This window comes from Scheffersomyces spartinae (genome assembly GCF_019049425.1).
Source record: "Scheffersomyces spartinae strain ARV_011 chromosome Unknown scaffold_1, whole genome shotgun sequence".
NCBI lineage: Eukaryota > Fungi > Ascomycota > Pichiomycetes > Serinales > Debaryomycetaceae > Lizanozyma > Lizanozyma spartinae.
The window spans coordinates 76,227-96,658 of record NW_025065048.1 but is presented as its reverse complement, the minus strand read 5'-3'; the positions used below and the strand labels follow the sequence as shown (position 1 = coordinate 96,658).

Here is a 20,432-nt window from a genome sequence, read left to right as displayed (position 1 = left end):
TTTTGAAGTCTTTTGATTGGCTTCTTCCTCTCGCTTATCTTTATTTTTTTTTTATATCTATTATTTTTATCTCCTCTGTATGTGTTAGCTTGAATACGCTTATTATACTTTATTACGTTGTAGCAAGTCGGCTCGTGGTACCAGTGGATCCGTTCGCGGTAACGGTAGGTCGGTCCGTTGCTCTGTTGATCAACAAGCTCAAACGGGCCTGCATATTGTAAACAATTTTAACAAAAAAATGCCCTTTAAAGTTATAACCTTTACTTTAATCATCATCACTGGTCTTCAACTATGGCACTACTAGGACGACCTTTACATGTGCCACGGTCGTTTGCTGTCCTCTTCTCGGTGTTGATGATTATCACCACGTTGATCTTTCTTTTAAAAACAAAGCATTACTATGGCATCGTCTCATCTCCAGAGTTTGAGGAGGGTAAAGTAACCGTCCCCAATTTCCATAGCATGGTCGAACCTTCTTTACAATTGATTCCTAGGTATACAATTCTTTGTCCCTGGACGGTTTTGACGCTGATATTTGCCGAAATCTCCATTTTGGGGTTCATAAGATCATCTGTCATCTTGTATGTTGCTACCACGTATGTGGAACGATTCTGGGGGTCTCATGAAGTCATAAAGTTCGTGGTGGTAGTAGGTACCATCACCAATACCATTAGTGTGGTATTCACTATTATAGTGAGCATATTCCGAAGAGATTCCGAACAAATGGATAAACCACTTGGTGGAGGAATTACTTATGTGTTTGGGTTTTTGGTGGTGTTGAAACAACTTATTCCGGAACATAACATCTTGCTATTCCAAGGGTTAATCAACTTCCGCATTAAACATTTACCCTTTGTGATGTTGGTGGCCGTTACATTATGGTCAGCACTTATTGGTAGACTGTTTTATCCTGCGTTACCCAGCTGGGAGAGTTTCTTTGTTTCGTATATATATTTAAGATTCTTTCAAGCAATCTACACGGATCCATTCCTTCCGGTGACAACCACTACTGGTGAAGATCAGACTTCTTCTGGAGGAGGAGCCACCATAATGAAAGGTGATGCCAGTGATACGTTTGTTTTGGTTGATTTCTTCCCCGTGATCTTACGTCGTTATTTGGCCGTTATATTTGACCTGGTTTATGGATTAGGAGTTAAGATTCGTATGATCAATGCGTTCGATCAAGACTCGGTCGAGCAAAGTAATCTTCGCACGCAAAAGAGACAAGAACAGGCCAACAATCCGCCTAAAACTATGGCTAACTCAGTGGCTGAACGTAGAAGACAAATGGCATTACAAGTGATTGAAGACAGAATTAATAAGGACACTAGAAGATAGTACATCGATTATGTATTAAACATATAATCATGGAGAGTTACGATCGAACTTTGATTAATGTATAGAAGGTTAAGTGGGTCACGTGATCGGATCAAGACTTATCGATATACTGGGAAACTGAAGTGCTTAGTACAATACTGGGGTACTTACAAATACGCTGCAGTAACATACGTTACTACTGCGCTGCAGTTCATACTGCTGTAAACTACTATGGTACGGCCGTAATCTTATTCTACTGTACTGTATGATAAAATGGACGTTCCAATTCTCCTATATGGGTCATACTGTTAGTAGTTCAATAGCAAGTAGTACTTAACTTTAGGGTATATTCAAGATACTTGGTTAATTTCTTAGAAACTATATTGCTAAATACGGGTGAAGTATCCTCAATTTGTACTTCATTTCAACCCAGACAGACTTCATACTTTAAACACTTTCGTAGCATCAGACACCTTTATACACCTTTATAATTAACACTTAAAGTCTTTAATTAACTCAACCTCCTTCTTTTATCGCCAGCACCCTTTGTATGTCTCAGACTTTCTTTTTGAAGTCCCCAAATAGAGTAATGCCTAGTTATCAATTCGACGACATTCACATGTACATATTCTGTCATATCTATTGTATGTTTGAAATAGATTACGGAATTGTGTCTGTACTCTAATTCGCAACCTTTCTGACACAATACTTCAACACTGTAAGAGTGCACTGCTATACGGGTTGTGTTGTGTACTATAGCAATAACCTACGGCTACTCTGATGAGCAATACACGACTATTCTCAGGTACACAAACGATCTATATCAGATCTGCTTGCATATGGATGCTGTATAAGAGTGGATTCAATAAAGCTGAATTGTGCTGTTAGAATTTTTAAATATAAAGTTGCACTTTTCTTTCCTATCTACTTAACAGATAGGAAACCGTGCATTAAAGTTAGGTTATTGTAGAAATCAGTTCAAGGAATACCAATATGACTACTCAATTCTTATTCTTGCACCTATCCTTTTGATATACTTTGTACGGATGACAGTAAACTATGAGCCCAACCAAATTTACCATAAATAGGAACACCCAAAGAATTCATATTTATATAAAAGTTTCTCTGGTTGCTCTGTGGGTTCTACGCTCCTTTTTTTCTGGGTAATCTTTAATATTTTGTTAAACCTGTCAAAAAGGATAGACACTTCAGGTCAAATGATCTCACGTGATCAGATCAAATGGTATAAACTAAGGTATGCTATTCTAGAGATATATTGTATTTCCACATTATAATGCATTATTATAATACTATACTGTGGTACTCTACTGGAATACTTTACTACACCCTCATATACTGTAGTACTTTACTACTGTATTCTATAGTTGTACCAACCTTATACTACTGTAACATACAGTACTTTGCACTGCTGCATGGTATTGCCAATATTTTAGGGTGTACTCTGTCTACCGTATGTTCGACTCCTCTGTTCGACTCCTCTGTTCGACTCCTCTGTTCCACTGGATCACTGTCTCTGTACCTCCGAATCTACGTCATCTCAGGTCGCGCGTTGACGACCGAAAAAAAATTGTTATCAACCAAACAAACTCACTACACCCAAACCTTACCGTTGTATCAGTTAAACCGTGATCCCATGTTTGGACCTGGTTCTCTCAAACCCAAATACGGGTCGAAGAAAGGCGGTGTGTTACCCTATTTCTCTGGCCATGCCAGATTACATTTCCACAGCCGTAAGAACTTGGCTATATTGATCACGGCAGCGATCGTTTTAGTATATTTCTTTAACCCTTTAGGTGCCTTGGGAATTACTTTCTCCATCTTCTCAAGAAGAAATGTGCCCGTGTACCCGCGTGGTCACCCCTTGACATCTACAGAAATCATAGAAGTGGACACCAAATATATCTATCCTCCCATTGAACACGCTCAGTTGTTAAGGGAATTGACCATGAAGGAATTGGTGAAGGAGCATAAATATAGAGACGCAGATTTCCCCGATATCGAACGGTACGAAATCTATTCCTTGAACAAAGACGATGATCCCGATCCAATAAAGCAAAGATTAAAGGAGGATGAAGAAAATCAATTGCTGGAATTGGTTAAAGCCAAAAATTACTTCAAAAATCAAGATAAAATCGTCTACAAGGGTAAAGGTGGTTCATATCCTGAAGTAGTCATTGTTACGACCATTAATTTCGATAAATATTCAATGGAAGCTTTGGCTCGTATTGTTCAAAATAGAGTGGATTATGCTCATGCTCATGGATATGGGATTTATGTTAGATGGTCTCAAGAGTTTTTACCTGCTTTAAACTCATTTAGTTATATGCAAATTGAGGAGAAGGAAAAATGGACTAGATTATTTGCAACTAGAGCTGCAATGTTTGCGTTTCCTAAAGCTAAATGGTTTTGGTATTTGGATGAAGATGCTTTAATTTTGGACTCTTCGGTTGATATCTTAAATTCCGTCTTGCAGCCTTCCACTTTAAATTCACTATTGTTAAGAGAGCAACCAATTATCCCCCCCAGTGGAATTATCAAAACTTATAAAAACACTAAAGCTGATGCTATCAAATTAATCTTGGTTCAATCTCCTTCTAAAGTGGAAACAACAGCATTTATGGTTAAGAATGATGATGTGGGTAAATCACTTCTTCAAGGGTGGTGTGATAAATTGTTTGTATCATATTCAAACTTCCCCTTTGGTCCAGATTCTGCCATCACTCATATCTTACAATGGCATCCATTCTTTTTAAGTAAAACTGGTATTGTCCCCACCAATCTTTTCGCTTCCATCCATCCAGAAACTGAAGTGCCTCCTCCAACTGATGGATCTAGAACGGATTTTACCCTGTACCATGAAGGTGACTTTGTGGCCAGTTGGTGGGGATGCAAGAAGGTTGAGTGTGAAAAGATCATGAATAAGTATTATGCTAAGATTGCATCATCAAAGGCATAATATTAATAAATGTATAATTAATCAAAAACTGTTTAAAGAAAGGTCCTTGATTGATTGTATTAGTGAGGGTTCAATACCATTACTACCACCTCCATTTCCATTCTTTAGTTCTCGTATAAGTTCCCACAGATCAATTGCCCTTTGCATTCTTTCTCGACTAGAAGAGCTCTCTGTGTTTACAGTAGGAATAACCTCACCTATTTGTAGAAATGTACAAAAATAACACAACTCTCTAAATGAAGAATGTTCACTATATGGCACAGTGTATATTCGATAATGAGGATCTGTTGTTCGTTGTTTTCGCTTGTTAGAGCTCTTCTCAACAGGCGGTGGTATTTGTGGTAAGATGTTCTCCATAAATGTGTACGGAGGACTCAGTGCCATTGAAGTAATGATATGCTCCAAATCCATGGGAGTATCAGTCTTAACATACATGTTTTTGAAAGTCCAGCCTGAAGGTTTCAACCCCACACACATTTCAAAATACTCAAAGTACTTATTATGATGAAAATAATTGGCCATTTCTTCCATACTGGAAACGATTTTCATTGGAACCAAATGAACCATGCCTTGAGCTTCAGGACCATCATTCAATCCAATATCGTCCATTGTAAGATTATCAGAAAGATAATCATCTTCAAAAGACTTCACAATCTCCAACTTTTCTCTTCTTCCATTAATGCACAGTACAAAGATTTGACATTTAAGTCTCTTCAGTATAGCCATGGCAATCCTTTCCTTTCCTATCAAATATGTTCCTACCAATATCAAAAACTTCTTCTTCTTTAGTTTCGTCTGAGAAATGAGCTTCAGAGCTATAAAGTCTGTTATTCTGGACTGCGTTTGCGTTCCAAACCAATACGTGAACATATTCTGATTCAGTATAAGGTCTTCAAACATATCAGCCACTGCCTTACAAACATTCTCCTGCTTTGGGAAAGAGTAGTCGGGATCCAAATACGTAGTATCAAGATATACCTTGTCTAGTCGTAACTCTCGTTGGTTAATACTGTAGGGTCTAAGCACTGGATGTTCTATCATCTCTTTAGATACACGGAAATCACCACAATGTAAAATCCTGTAGATGTCACCCAGTATAGAAACAGACTCCATTAAGAAGATGGCTGCCCCGGGACAATGGTTTGCTGATAATGGTGTGACGTATAGTCCTGGTTCAATCCCATTAGGAGAAACATGGCATTCCAGTGCAGAATCTTCATATGAGTGTACAAAGTACCTTGTATCCAACTCCAACACTTGAATAAACTTTAAATCGATCCCAAACTTGAGTGACAATAGTCTGGAAGTAATTGGAGTACAGTAGATGATTTTTTTGAACCTTGAGTCGTCAGAGAAGTCGGTTTCATCTACTTCAAACACCCGTTGGAAACACCAATTCCTTGATATACCTCCGTAATGATCAGCATGGAAATGGGTTAGAAAGTATTTGTCTATGTTCTCATGAATTGCATAACTGAAAGCGTCCACTGCTACTTGGAATGACGAAGACTCTGAGTTGTCGTCCAGTTTAGGGAACGTCATAATCTTCAACTGGGGAATCGGTCTTTTATGGGGTTTCTGTTGAATCACTTTTGAGGGAACCTTGATAACTTTAGATTCTGTCAATACCGATACGTTGGAGTTGACATACCGTTCACGATCCAATTTAGGTTTCTTAGGAGTAGTCGGTATCTTTTTGCCACCATCATTGTCCATCTTTATTGATGTCACTGGGGTGAGTTCACTGTCCGCCTTTATTGATGTCACTTGGCTGAGTTCACTTATGGCTATTACAGACATACAGGATTCCACATGACGAACACGAACGTCCATGGTCATTGTATCTAATGTGATTTCACAAATGGGACATAATACTGAGGCAACGTTGTGATCTTGGTCTATCTCGTCCTTAACCTGTTGATGTTGGCTATTATCATCTTCTTCTGTCAAGTCTATGGTGTAAGATGTTTGGGGTCTTTTAAGCAAATCCAACACGTTGCCCTGACGTTTGGCTGACGTTTGGGACACTTTGGGTGGCATATGTGCATTGCCTAATAGTATGGGGGTAGTTGAGTGAGAGAAAAGAATAGCGTGAAAACTATTATCACCAGTTTATTACCGAGATACATCGAAACAATCACTTGAGCGAATCGCTAGACTAACGCTACAAGACTAACAGGTGGAATCAATACATACCGTCTAATATCATGGGTCTTTTAAGTATCATTCGGAAACAGAAGAAAAAGGACCAAGAGGTTCGAGTATTGGTGTTGGGATTAGATAACGCAGGTAAGACCACTATAGTGAAGAAGGCTCAAGACGAGGATACTGAAGGGGTTTCACCAACCATGGGGTTTCAGATCGATACGTTGGTGTACCATGAATATACGCTTAACATGTGGGACATTGGAGGACAAACCAGTCTTCGAGGATTTTGGGGGAACTACTTTGATCAAACAGATGTAGTGATTTGGGTGGTGGACGGAATGAGTCTTGAACGACTACGAGAATCTCACGATGAATTAATGAGTAAAGTGGTTATACAAGATCGATTAAAGGGTATACGACTTGCAGTTGTTGTTAATAAGATGGATGGTGTGGACACCAGTCAATGGGAAGAGGTTAGAGACACAGTAGTTTCAGTCTTAGGGTTAGAGCAAATTGATCATGAACTGTGGCACGTATTTCTTGTTAGTGGAAGAACAGGTTTAGGATTACCTTCATTACTTGAATGGGTCATCGAAGGCAACACATGATTCAGGCTTAACTAAAGTGGTACTTGTTACTCGACACGTCTCTTGGTTTAAGCCACATGAAAAGCTTAATTATATTCATTGCTTTATTTGTTCTAGGCAACACAATACGAACATATATCATGATGATGACGAAGATGATGTTACACTCGTTTCAGTGATAATTCCATTACGGTATGATGCAAGGCCGGCCTGGGCAACACTACTAGTAACCATATGCAACCACAAGCAACCACAAGCACAGCTAAGTACTGTTTCTGGTTTATGGTAGCATCCCCAGGACTGCATCGTGTGTTCCAGCCGTCTATTTTATCCATTACAAGGAATACAAGGAATCACAATCACGTTTGTGAAGAATCGTGATGGTGCGCGTACGCTTGTAATTTGCTTGATTGAGAAACCTTATTACCAGCATCGTCTTGATAAAGATGGAGTAAGAAATTCTTGATTAAAATTGGTCTTATCCAACTGGAACTTTATATATATTACAGACTTTATTTAATAGTATTATACATAGTCTAGTCTATCATATAGTATACTATACTATACTATACTATAGTATTATTATGGTATCCTCAGACTTGTTCACATCCGTCATCCTGACATTGGCCAAGTCGGAATCAGAGTACACCAATTCATTGGTGGAAATGATGGCCACTATCCAACCAACTAGAGGATGCTCACTTTCCCCAGTAGTCAGAGGGTTGGCCATGAAGAATAAGAAATTATCTAACTTAATACATGGTTACCGAATCGATAATAATGAACCAGATACCATTGATACTGTTGATAGTTTTAAAGTGTTTGTTAATAATTTTCTTTTATGGTTGGATTCAGATTATTTAACTCTATTGCACAATTATTCATCTGCTCTCTTCCAACTGGAGCAACCTTTGAACCTTCAATTGTTTGCTAAACCGATTCAGAATTGTGAACATTACATCAAATTCTTAGATTCTTGTGTCGACATTCTTAGAAACCCCTTTGTGGTGGAGACCATGTCTGAACGAAAGTCCCAGTTGACTCAGGCATTACAACAATTCAATTCGCAATTGGAATCCAAAGTTTTTAGTATGATAAGCTTTGAGAACGTCCAGTCTTATGGAGCGGCTTCCTCTTCCGCTATCGTTGACAAGGTTTCAAGTTTCTTCAGCTTGGACCACATTGTGGAAAGAAGTGGTAATGAGAAGTTCTATTTAACCCATGATAGAAGACAAGTAGCTTGTGAATTGGTTCTTTTGGATTTCATCAACACTAGACTGGAAAACTATAATGCTTTGGCCATCTTACAGATTCCAGCCAATGAAAATGAACCAAGATCGTTGCTCTATCCTCCATTCAGAGTAAACGAATTGTCTGCTTGTTTATCCAACTCCAAAATCATCCTTAAACCAATTGACTTTGTTTCAGTGTACGATTCTCCGTCTTTCAATGAAAATGTCTGTGAATTAATACTTGAATCCATAGAACCTAAAGCCTTAATTACTTGGTTCAAAAAGTTGTCTACCATCTTCCCAGTGGAAAGAAATTCTTCTCCAATACGAGAGAAGCTAATCAGCTCTGCTACTTCAAGTCCTGTGAAAATGTCTGGCTTGGGTATAAATCTCATGAGTGACTGCAACAACAGTGCCGTTGATGATGATGAGCTAAGTGAATTAGGTTCACCTTCTGTCATAAAGTCAAACAAATCGTTTGCTGATGAACAATCAACGTCTTCACCCCTTTCACAATTACAACAAAAGTTTGATAAAGGTGGACATAATAACAATTCCATTGCCGACTTACAACCTCCTATGATATTTTCACACGGACCTCGTTCAAACTCTTTTTCGGGTACTTCAATGCATTCAATAGATTCAACTCCAAGTGAACAGGATAGAGCAAATAATTTAATGGCCAAAACATTGTCCAACAACTCATTGTCTCACCTGGAATCAGTGATTCAATCAGTTAACAAGCTTTCCTTAGATACTGAGGATGTCTCATCGAAACACCACTCTGCTGTGGCTCCAATAGAATATGCTTCACCAGAAAGTCGAACTCATAATGATGCTGATGCCTTATCTCCCCCAAAAGTTCTCCATCAGCCATATTCTTCAACTAATAGACCACATTTTGCTTCAGTCCCAGATCTTAATATGAAGAAGCCTTCACTTTACAAGCTTAATGATGGTTCTGAAATTGATATTTCCAATTTTGGAAAGAGTTATATCCCATCATTTGCATCTCAAAGTATGGCAGATTTATCCAAACCTCCTATTAAACTGAATAACACAGAACTTTGTAAAAAGAAATCATTCTTCAGTTTATTTTCCAAAAAGTCCTACAAAGACACTTCAAAGAAAGCCAAACCAACAGCAGTTGAATCAAAGAAGCAGCAAATTCAACAGGTAAATAGAACTCCTTCACCAATTAAGAATGATAATGTTGCTGCCATAGATCCCTTGAGTGGCAAGGGTGCGTTCAGCTTACCATCTCCATTTGCAATTCCTAATTCTGATTCCATGTACTTTGTGAAATCAAGAGCTGGTTCAAGTGCTAGTTTAGCCAATGATTCAAGTTCTCCAACTGGAGTTGCCACTGATTTGAATATTTCTAAGGAATTAAAGGACCTTATTAATAATTCTGAAGATTATTATACTTCTCCACTGGAATCAAATATAAAGGTATCTCGTTGGAGATCCAAATCAGGTCAATGGGTCATGCTTGCAACTGATTCCAGCAAAATGTGGCTAAAAATCTCTGTTAATTATGCTTTGAACAAGAGTTGGATTATTGCTTTCAAAGAAACTTTGGAACTTGATCCACTAGAAGGTGAAAATGATGAAGATGGCCAATTAGTTGATAAGCCTGTTTTATTGTTGGAAATAGGTGATCTGACTATGTTAAGAAGATCAGGTGCACTTGATTTGCAAATTCAGACCCTTAATCCTATCATTAACGAGCGGATGCTGGTTATTATCAGAAGTAAAAGTGGATCATTTATAGAAGAGCTTCATTTGAAATTGAATGAATTGATCACTCAAATGTCAAACAAGATAAGATCTTCTGCTAACAGAAGTATGACTACTGCGTCACGGATATCATCTAAATCCACTTTGAATTCCATGGCTGTCGATGGCTTGACAAGCAATTCCACAACTTTGACCAGCATTAATTCCACTGTTTTCGACAAAGATACAAAGCTTAAGGCATTATCTCCATATAGAGAGAACACATCCTTACTGGTTGATCAAATAGATAACTTTGAAGTTATCAATAAGCCCAGAAACAATAAGCTTATCTTGTTAAATGAAATGCCTATCCGGTTACAGAAACAAATGGAATCATATGAAAGTATAAGTAATCCCTCTACATGGAAGATCATTTCAATGTATTCGTTGACAGTATATTTGATATCAGACATGGAGACCAACACTGACTACTACAATCTACAATTGAAAAACCTGTCTGGAGACGGTAAGCCAGACCTCAGTTGGTTGATTGAGTGTTCAAACATTTGGAACAGATTCCAACGTTTAGGGAAGGCTGGTTTATTGGTGAACTCTTCGGCCAATGAGTACTACATGTTGGAATGTAAGGGGAAGAAACAGTTTAAGACATTATTGGAGACATTCTAATAAACTCGATTCAATTACGCTAATATATTTTTATTTGTATAGAGATTGTATCTAATATTTTAAGTTAATATTCTTAGTAACAATTTTTCTTTGGTTATCAGCGGTAAAATCTTTTGCACCCATTTAAGTATTTTGTTGTTGTTCTTCTTCTACTACTTCTTCTTTATTATCAGTAATGAATCTTATTTTTTCTGTATTTACTATATTGTTAAGCGGTTACTTGACTCAGGCGTCTACCAGTCCACTTGTGGTTGTTGGTAACAAGTTCCATGATCTGAGTAACGGGAACCAATTCTTCTTCAAAGGTATTGCATATCAGGCTCAACGGTCCAGGAACGCTCCTTACGATAGAACCACTGAGACACCCTATATAGATAACTTGGCCAACGCTACTGTGTGTATGCGTGATTTGACTAATTTGAAGGAATTGGGCGTCAATATCATAAGGGTATATCAAATTGATCCCACCAAGAATCATGATTATTGTATGAAGGTGCTAAGTGAAGCCGGCGTTTATGTTATTGCTGATTTGGCCGAACCAAACATGTCAATTGATAGAAATAATCCATTTTGGGATGTGGATATCTTTGATAGATATAAAGTTGTGATTGATTCAATGCATAAATATGATAATGTTGCTGGATTTTTGGTTGGGAATGAAGTTGCAAATTCAAAACTCACAACGTCCTCGGCTCCGTTTGTTAAGGCCGCCGTTAGAGATACCAAGCAATACATCAAACAAAAGGGTTATAGACGTATTCCTATTGGATATGCTTCTAATGATGATGCAGAGATTAGAAACCATTTGGCAAACTATTTTGTTTGCACAGATGGTGAAGAAGTTGGTACAGCAGATTTCTATGGTATCAACATCTATGAATGGTGTGGCTATTCGTCCTATCAAACCTCAGGATATAGAGAAAGAACAGCCGAGTTCCAGAACTTCCCTGTTCCAATATTCTTTAGTGAGTTTGGCTGCAACACCGTTAGTCCCCGGCCTTTCACCGAAATAGAAGCTCTCTTATCTCCGCCTATGACGAAGGTCTTTTCGGGTGGAATTGCGTATGAATATTTTAACTATGAGAACAACTATGGTGTGGTCCAGGAAACAGGTACTGGTGATGTTGTTAAATTAACGGATTTTGAGTATCTAAAGAATAGATACGTCTCTATTGATCCCGAGGGAATTCATATTGAGTTGAGTCGTAATCAGACTACTAATGGTGGTGGAGATAACCATAATGCGTATTCACCCATTCAATGCTTTAGGTCTACTCCGTTCTGGAAAGTTTCAAGCTTAACTCCGCCAACTCCTAACTACAACAAATGTGAATGTCTTCAGGCAAGTTTCAGTTGCATCTTGAGTCCGTATACCACTTGCAACGAACAGGAACTTATTAGGGAAATTTGCACCGAAATCGATTGTGGTGAGATCGAAGTCGATGGTGCAAAGGGAGTCTACGGTAAGTTTTCTGATTGCAGTTTGAAGCAAAGAGCATCTCACGCTTTAAACTTGTACTACAACAAACACAATGAGGACCCTGAGAGGTGCGATTTCAATGGCAGAGCCATATTGATCACCAACAGTGATGAAAAGGATTTGGAATCCATACATGCACTGAATGGACTCAAGTGTCTGGAGATCCTAGGTGGTGATTCCCCCATATCTAATGTTCGCCATGAAGTTGCTGGCGGTAATAACAAGGTGGGTCAAGTGTCAGGTATAAATTCAAACCGATTTAACCAAACTACAAAGTTGATGCTTTCAGAAGGCAGCAGGTTACACCGAATGGCCCATCTCATACTTTTGGCTCAAGCTGCTAACTATATACATATTTAGAATAGATGTGATGTATTAAGTGAATAGTAGGTGTTGGTAGTGGTGAATCGGTTCCCATGTTTAATCCTTCTTAGGCCCCCATTTTAATCCTAAAAAGCCATCATTACCAGACATGGGGTTGATCACAGTCTTGGGCTTTGCAATCTTTGGAGGAATGATATACACTCTCTTTTGTTTAGCACTAGGATCATAAAGGTCCAATGCAATGTAAGCAAATTCTGTACTCCAGAATGAAGAGTCAATCTGTTCCAAGAGAACACTACCATGATGACCACTATCTGATTCCACATGGAATTTCATAATTAAGTATTCCTTACCATCCTTACCAATGTGTCTACTACTTTGAACTGGTCTGTTTCTGACCCATCTATCACCAGCAACCTCCCCGTATGCTTTAAGCCTGTCACCATTTTTAAAGTTCAATGCCTTCTGGGCTTCTTCGTTCTGTTCAACTAACTTCACAGCCTTGTTGAAAGTACGGGTGTCACCAGAGGGGAAGAAAAGCTCACTGGTGATCAAATAGAGCACAATCACTGCAACTCCTGCAGCTCCCAATACAAGAAGTGTTGATGCTGAAAACGTAATTGCCCGAGATATCTTACTCAAAATAGCCTTCCCCTTGGCGTTCTTATCTGAAGGTGTTGATGATGGAGGTGGTGGGGGTGGAGGTGCGGTTTTAGTAGAGTACCATTTGATAGATAAAGGTGAGACTGGTGTGGATCTCAATGATGAAGTTCTTGGAGTAAAATTCACATAAGTACGAGCCAACAATAAAGCAGTTGGCCGTATGAACGTATGTTGTCTTGTGCTGTGTTTCCACACAAGAGCATTCAAGCTTCCGATTGGTCTTAACATCTCTTGATAATAGAAGGATCAGTAGTTAAAATTCTACAGTCGAAAATTTTTTATAGTGAGAATCGAAGTACCCCACACATAATTTTACTATAACCAACTTCTGAAATCATATGATTAAACCCGATTTTAATGATTTAGTTGTGCACCATCTAAACTCCTATAGTGTCGCTTCTGGTAATGACTTGCTGTCCATAATCTAGTAAGATATGTGACATATATCATATTGAAGTCATGTTGGTTAATACAAAAAGTAAAAAAATAAATCCTAAGCTCTCGGCGGGACTCGAACCCGCAACCCTTACTGCCGGAAAGTAAAACCCTACCATTGGGCCACGAGGGCTTATACAACGGAGAAAAGCATAAATTAGACTATGTCGTCACATAAAGTATATTGGCTACTCAAGGAAGTTTCTTCATGAATATAAGTTCTTTATGTCCCTCATGATCTATGAGTAATATACCCCACCTATGATAGCTAATTCTATATATGTGAAGTAGTTCTTAGCAAATGAAGCTGAGTGACAAAAACTACTCGAGACATTAATTGGTTGACTATACTGCTATTGGAATAATTCAATGCAACCACTTAATAAGCATTGTGGTGAAAAGTTGGACACAACAAATGTCAAGCTTCAACCTATTTCGAGACTCAAATAACTAATACTAGCTTCCATAAAACACAGCGAAGTTAGAAACAAGATTCTTTTTGCTGTCAGCTTTTTATCAACAATATATATATTTCCAATATAAACTGTTGTAAAATATTTGTATTAATGAATCTTGACAATTGATATGTGATTAAGATTTGTGTTAACTTGAATTGAATTGAGTTGTAAGGAAGGAAGAAAGGAAGGAAAATCTTATAAACATATATATATCTATCATTTGTAGTCATAAGTTTGTAAGGATCGTTCGGCATTGATAAGCCAAGCTAAGTAATAGTCTAGGACTAAGTGTATTGGCAATCACTTATATGCAGAGGTTTTGCAACAACAGGTGCGGCCACATAACAACCACGTTATCGTAATGAGTGCAATTTATTGTGCATTGCCCTTTTGAAACTTATAGCCGAAACTGCCACCCTTTACTAAATTATTTGTACATAAAATACACTTACTTCATATCGAAACTATTTTCAAAACTAAAATAGGCAGAAGGAGAACTCCAATGAGCACTTACATCCAATTACTAGGTTAATACTCGCGATTACACATATTGGCATATGAAGCCTAAGCCATCACTGAGATAAAATGGACTCGACTAGTATTTGAAGGTATACTGTTCACTTAGTAGGTAAGTGCCAATTCATTGAGTCGTAAGCTGCCGGAGATCACTCTACTCAATTGGGTGTTGGTACCAAAATCATGGAACCCAATCTGATTTGAGAGTAAGTGTTTGAGATAGAGAATTGATAAGCAAAACAGTGGTACTTAGAATTTACCGACTTTTTAATACATGGATATTAACGGGACTACTTTTTGCATACTGTGAAATAATAATTAGTCCTCAATTTTGTCAAGATTGCGGCTAATCTGTGCCTATTGCATTAGGATGTACAATTTTGAGATTTTCATCACTAAACATAGAAAACTGGATATGCGACTGAAGCATTTATTTTCAAATTAAACCTATTCAAAAAACAGTCGCTTATTCGTAACACCTTCAGGAGGATGAAAAGTGCCATGAAAAAAGTAAAGTTCTTTATTTTGACGGGACTTTAGATTAACATTTTGCACGTTAAGAACTCATTGCACATCAGGGTTACATAAGTAATTGCTCGTGCGCATTATACGACCTAGCTTAAATTTGCTTATAAAAGATTTCTTTAATCCCTCATACTACGACAATAAATCATAGACTTCAGATCCAAGTAGGTCAAATAATTAAAGATGAAAAGAATTCCATGGGTTCCAATAGGTCAACTTCAGTTAGAATTCATCGAATTAACGGTATTACAAGACTCAACTGATCGTAATCGCACACTTATTTAATTTAACCCAACAAGAATATCTTTCAGTGAGCTCTTAATAGAACGAGCAATAAATGCACAGGTTTTGGCGCAATTTTGGGGGTGTCAAGGTCAATTATGTCATATGTGAAACTGTGGAGCAACGGCGCCATTTACAAGACTACGGAAAAAGGAGAACTTTTAAAAATTCCGTTTAAGGTCCCCGGACATTCCTGATAAGCCAGTAACTATCAACTTATTCACTAGCGTTTGAAGCACGCCACCGGAAAACTTTAGGAAGAACAAGAAGAGGAGAAGATTTAAAGGCGTTTGATAAGAATCAGAGTACAATAATGGGCTACTATCGTGAAACCAATATTTGAGATGGGCTTAAGTCTAATTTTACTTCATACACTAATCGTAAACGAGTATACCCCACTATCTAAAGGACTCATTTAAAATGATCTAGTTCAAAACATAGTTTTGTAAATCAAACGTTCGATTAAACTACTAGTAAAAGTACATAGACTGCTTTATTGCTTACAAATCCTTCTCCGTGATTGGAGGTTAGCCATCGCAGCTAATTTTCAGAGGTTACTCCAGATTGTAGGAGGAATAATTATGCTTAAACCGTAGAGGTTGTCAAACTTGTATTATTCCATGCTATTGTTTCTATATGGAGGTATGGAAATCTGGTGGGGGACATAGAAGTTTATTGTATGCGACATGTTCCATAATTATTTTTAACAAGGACCTTCATGCGCACCCAAATGTGTGGGGTTAAACTTCGGAAGAAGTTAGTTTATTCCGATTCAATCCTGCTTCTCCGTTAGCGAGCGAATGAATATCTTACGATTACCAATTATGTATACGTAAACTCATGAATACCATTAGCTGTAAGTAATAATAGTTTTCGCACTCATTAAAGAATATTGTTTGACATACACTTTGACATGCCGTCAAGCTTTGTCGTTTAGTCTTGGCCCGGGTTGATCAGATATCTCCTCCCCCAACGGTTTGCACAGAACCCCAAAATCTTAAAGAGGGGCTCTTTGCGTCAAGATACGGCTCCATTATTCGCTTCATACAGGCTACAGGCTTGCGTCGTACTTAACCATCGCCCCAAAAAAATTTGTAGGTGTTGGTGGTGCAATATGCAGGCACCAGCGCTTAGCTGCGAAACCTAACGAATACTCAATTCTAAAAGCCATGTATCTAAAAGCATTCGAAGCAGGGAAATTAAAGGCCACTTTGTGGGGCAGTTAAACTTAAGCAAGTCCCCCCAAATATGTAGGTAGTATCTACCCCGCTATCGGTGTCCGATCGGCACCGAACTCATCGCTAAATTGCGCTATAGTGTTGAAGGTGAGACGACATAGAAGCAAATTGATTTCAATTAAGGAGGAAGTATGATCATTGTAAGTTGAAACCTTCACCTTAAATGGTTTAAAAGAAAAATTCCGGGATACTGATGTATATAAGATTCTTAAAGTGTCCTTCTTCATTACCTTAATTAGTCCATTTGTTATCATTATCAAAATATATAAAGATATAGTAGAAAAAATGCCTATGGCCAAGCCAGCTGCAAAGTTCAGATGGAGAGTGGTGGATGAACACTCTCCCAAAGAGATCTATAATTATACTTTATTTTTGTCAGTGTTTGTTTTCGGTGTTCTTGGTGCAGCCAGAGGAATGGATGAAGGTACTATTGCAGGTTCAATCTACCAACCATCATTCAAGCAAAGATTTGGGCTTGCTGACAAAACTAAATCCGCATCATGGTTGGCTAACAGAAAGTCTAACATTACGTCCATGGTTCAAATTGGTTCAGTTGCAGGTTCACTAATTGCCAGTTACTTGGTTGATAAAATTGGAAGAAAAAGATCTCTTCAATCATTATGCATTATCTGGGTTGTTGGTGTGATAATTCAAATCACTTCAAAAGATGTTGGTCAATTATATGCGGGTAGATTCATTGAAGGTTTGGCTGTTGGCCAAACAACTACCGTGGGTCCAAGTTACCTTTCCGAAGTTGCCCCACCAGCTTATAGAGGTATGTTCAATTGTATTTTCTCTGGTGCAGTCTATTTTGGGATTTTTATTGGTTACTTTGCAAATTACGGTACTGCTCTTCATATTCCTCTGGGAGAGAAGCAATGGATTATTCCTACTTCTATGAAGATTGTTATGGCTGGTTTGATTTTCATTATGTCCTTGACCTGGTGTATTGAATCTCCAAGATGGTTATTGAAGGTTGGAAAGCAAGAAAAGGCCATTCAAAACTTGTGTAAGTTGAGACACTTGGAAGTTGATCATCCTTATATTATTTCCGAACTTTCTGATATCCAAACCGCTATTGCTCAAGAAAAGGCTGCCGTTGAACATTATACCTTTGCTATGAAGTGGAGAGATTTATTGTTTGTGAGATCTGTTAGATACAGATTTTTGATTATTGGTTGTTTATCCCAAATTTTGGGTCAATGGTCAGGTGCCAATGCCGTTACTATTTACGCTACATCATTGTTTCAAACGGTTGGAATTAAAGGCATTGATGTCCTTAAAATGACCGCTATTTTGGGTGTTGTTAAGTTGGTAGGTGCATACTTTGCAGCTTTCTTTTTGATTGATTTCTTAGGAAGAAGAAGATCTCTTTATCTGGGTATCATTCTTCAAGCTGTTTGCCTTTTGTACTATGCTATCTTCTTGACTATTGTTCCAGCTGCAGAATTGGCAAAGGGTAGTTTAACCAAATCTCAACATCGTGCATCCCAAGGTGCAATTGCTGCTATTTATCTTTCCGGTGTTGGCTGGACTATGGGATTCAATTCTGTTCAATACTTGTTGGGTGCTGAAGTTATGCCATTAAAACTTAGATCATTTGCTCAATCGATTATTATGGTTTTGCACTTTGCCAATCAATACGGTAATTCAAAGGCTTTACCAAATATGATGATTGCTATGAAATCTTACGGTGCTTTCTACTTTTTCGTTGCGGTCTTATGTGTAGCCTTGTTTTGGTGTTGGTTCTTCATTCCTGAAGTCAGTGGTAGATCTTTGGAATCTATGGAAGAAGTCTTCAACTTACCATGGTACCTCGTTGGTAGAAAGGGTGCAATCATGTGTCCAGATTTATCTCAAGTTAATCATATTGCACCTCAAGTAACTCATCAAACACTTGAAAAGGTTGAGGAAATCTACATTGAAAACGTTGCTGCGGCAGAGGAAGCTGCTCAGAATGCAAGTGCAAGTGATGATGATGACGACGATGAGGAAAAGAAGGAGCAAGAACAAAGACAAAACGCAGGAAATTTGGCTTGAGTTGCTCCTTGATAATGATTTACGATTTACGTTGCTGGTTGAAATGTAATAATTATATTTTCTATGTTTTAAGTAATACAAAATTATGATGATTAAAGTTTAAATGAGAGGGAGGCAGATTAACCCTCATATATGGGGTCACATTATAAAACAGTATCTTGATTAGCTTGAATAAAGAACATAGAATAAATGGTTTTATATCTTACATGGGACATATAATAATTCAAACTTAATCAACAGAAACATACAGTTAATAATCAATAAATATGATATTCTTGTTCTATAATCATGTAATGTTACCCGCATATCACAAGGAGACAATTGCCTTACTGCCAACAATAACATCATGCAATTATACATTAATGACAAACAAAAGAATACAGCTGAAATAGAGCTTACTATACTAGAGTGTTGAAGAATAACTTGTCTTTAAAGCACTTATTCAATTACCCGTTGAGCCTATTATCATAGATCCCGTTAATTACTATTCAATGACTTAGGGCTCCAGACCTAAACAATCACGTGGAGTGACTGCGTAGAAGCCTATCTTCTTTTTCTACAACAAAACAAAACTTCTAAGCTACTACACATCGGACAATTGTTCGCAAATTGTGGCCCGGTGCGACTTTGGCTTGCGGGTAAGGAAATTCTCAGGCAAAGAAACAGGAGTGCCACAACCAAAGAGTAGATACTGCACATTACCATCTTCTCTTCGAGCCACCAAATTTTCACTGAAACTTTTCGTTGCCTTAAGTGAAAACTTTTGCTCAAACCGTTTTATACGCTTTTTGAAAGAGAGGTATCTACCGTCTACAGCATAATAATCGTTCACAATGGCTAAGATCAGCAAAGGTATGCAATAGAACAGTTAAACAACAGAGATGAAACACAAGATGAAACATAAATATGAACAAGTCCAAACGAAGGGAAGCTATCGATGATGAAAAATAGTGCTAAAAGAGGAAGACCAAGGAAATCAAAAACCAGAATATTGAAAGATGACAGTAAGAAGATAAGCATATAATGCCATCGATAATGTATTTTTAAAAACGTCATCTAATCTAATGGAGAATTAGTGATCATGAAGATAAAGAGATGAGTTGATGCCATAAATTTGTTTTCCATCATTATTAAAACAGACATTGTTTTAGCTAGAAGTCTTCATAGTTGTTAAATGTTTCCGTTTCCAATCGATGTTTTTTCTTCATTTTTGAATCCATGTTACTAACTAACTCTATAGACGTTTCTTCTTCTCGTTCTAAGTCGAGAAAGGCTCACTTCACTGCCTCTTCTATTGAAAAGAGAGCTTTGATGTCTGCTTCTTTGTCCAAGGAGTTGAGAGCTCAATACGGTATCAAGTCCTTGCCTATCAGAAAGGAAGACCAAGTTTTGGTTGTCAGAGGTTCCAAGAAGGGTTCCGAAGGTAAGATCAACTCTGTCTACAGATTGAAGTTCGCTGTCCAAGTTGAAAAGTTGCAAAAGGAAAAGTCCAACGGTTCTTCCATCCCAATCAACATTCACCCATCTAAGGTTGTCATCACCAAGTTGTTCTTGGACAAGGACAGAAAGGCCTTGATTGAAAGAAAGGGTGGTAAGCTCGAGTAAACTATTTCATATTCTATATCTGTCTAATATGAATGTATTTTAATGGTTGCGTATATTTGCATGTAGCATTCCTTAAGTCAAGTTAATCTCTATACTAAGTATATTTGCTGTAGTGATGATTTTATTACGTTAGTATCCAGGTTTTAACCCGTCTACCCCCGCGCAAAGTCGTGCACAGACTCATAGTTTTCGTGATGGT

General features: G+C 37.9%; 9 protein-coding genes and 1 non-coding gene across 10 annotated transcripts; 7 read left to right on the top strand and 3 right to left on the bottom strand.

The window, feature by feature from the left end:
- Positions 1-291: 291 nt before the first annotated feature.
- Positions 292-1,338, top strand: KQ657_000044 (uncharacterized protein; the record flags this gene model as incomplete). The annotated part of the gene is made up of 1 exon (XM_043190904.1): positions 292-1,338. The coding sequence occupies one exon, from the start codon at positions 292-294 to the stop codon at positions 1,336-1,338; it is 1,047 nt and encodes a 348-aa protein (XP_043051581.1).
- A 1,633-nt stretch (positions 1,339-2,971) lies between these two features.
- MNN11 (alpha-1,6-mannosyltransferase) lies at positions 2,972-4,294 on the top strand (the record flags this gene model as incomplete). The annotated part of the gene is made up of 1 exon (XM_043190903.1): positions 2,972-4,294. The coding sequence occupies one exon, from the start codon at positions 2,972-2,974 to the stop codon at positions 4,292-4,294; it is 1,323 nt and encodes a 440-aa protein (XP_043051580.1).
- Positions 4,295-4,315: 21 nt separating this feature from the next.
- KQ657_000042 (DNA cross-link repair protein PSO2) lies at positions 4,316-6,334 on the bottom strand (the record flags this gene model as incomplete). Its single annotated transcript, XM_043190902.1, has 1 exon — positions 4,316-6,334. One exon carries the CDS (start codon positions 6,332-6,334, stop codon positions 4,316-4,318), a length of 2,019 nt encoding a protein of 672 aa, XP_043051579.1.
- A 167-nt stretch (positions 6,335-6,501) lies between these two features.
- On the top strand, positions 6,502-7,050 carry KQ657_000041 (Arf family GTPase; the record flags this gene model as incomplete). The annotated part of the gene is made up of 1 exon (XM_043190901.1): positions 6,502-7,050. The coding sequence occupies one exon, from the start codon at positions 6,502-6,504 to the stop codon at positions 7,048-7,050; it is 549 nt and encodes a 182-aa protein (XP_043051578.1).
- A 563-nt stretch (positions 7,051-7,613) lies between these two features.
- KQ657_000040 (uncharacterized protein) lies at positions 7,614-10,667 on the top strand (the record flags this gene model as incomplete). The annotated part of the gene is made up of 1 exon (XM_043190900.1): positions 7,614-10,667. One exon carries the CDS (start codon positions 7,614-7,616, stop codon positions 10,665-10,667), a length of 3,054 nt encoding a protein of 1,017 aa, XP_043051577.1.
- Positions 10,668-10,842: 175 nt separating this feature from the next.
- PGA5 (1,3-beta-glucanosyltransferase) lies at positions 10,843-12,507 on the top strand (the record flags this gene model as incomplete). Its single annotated transcript, XM_043190899.1, has 1 exon — positions 10,843-12,507. One exon carries the CDS (start codon positions 10,843-10,845, stop codon positions 12,505-12,507), a length of 1,665 nt encoding a protein of 554 aa, XP_043051576.1.
- A 60-nt stretch (positions 12,508-12,567) lies between these two features.
- On the bottom strand, positions 12,568-13,362 carry TIM21 (Tim21p; the record flags this gene model as incomplete). The annotated part of the gene is made up of 1 exon (XM_043190898.1): positions 12,568-13,362. One exon carries the CDS (start codon positions 13,360-13,362, stop codon positions 12,568-12,570), a length of 795 nt encoding a protein of 264 aa, XP_043051575.1.
- A 268-nt stretch (positions 13,363-13,630) lies between these two features.
- On the bottom strand, positions 13,631-13,702 carry KQ657_000037. Its single transcript has one exon. It is a non-coding gene; the product is annotated as a tRNA-Arg (tRNA).
- A 3,171-nt stretch (positions 13,703-16,873) lies between these two features.
- KQ657_000036 (uncharacterized protein) lies at positions 16,874-18,628 on the top strand (the record flags this gene model as incomplete). Its single annotated transcript, XM_043190897.1, has 1 exon — positions 16,874-18,628. The coding sequence occupies one exon, from the start codon at positions 16,874-16,876 to the stop codon at positions 18,626-18,628; it is 1,755 nt and encodes a 584-aa protein (XP_043051574.1).
- Positions 18,629-19,461: 833 nt separating this feature from the next.
- RPL26B (60S ribosomal protein uL24) lies at positions 19,462-20,233 on the top strand (the record flags this gene model as incomplete). The annotated part of the gene is made up of 2 exons (XM_043190896.1): positions 19,462-19,480; positions 19,869-20,233. 2 exons carry the CDS (start codon positions 19,462-19,464, stop codon positions 20,231-20,233), a joined length of 384 nt encoding a protein of 127 aa, XP_043051573.1.
- Between the last annotated feature and the right edge of the window lie 199 nt (positions 20,234-20,432).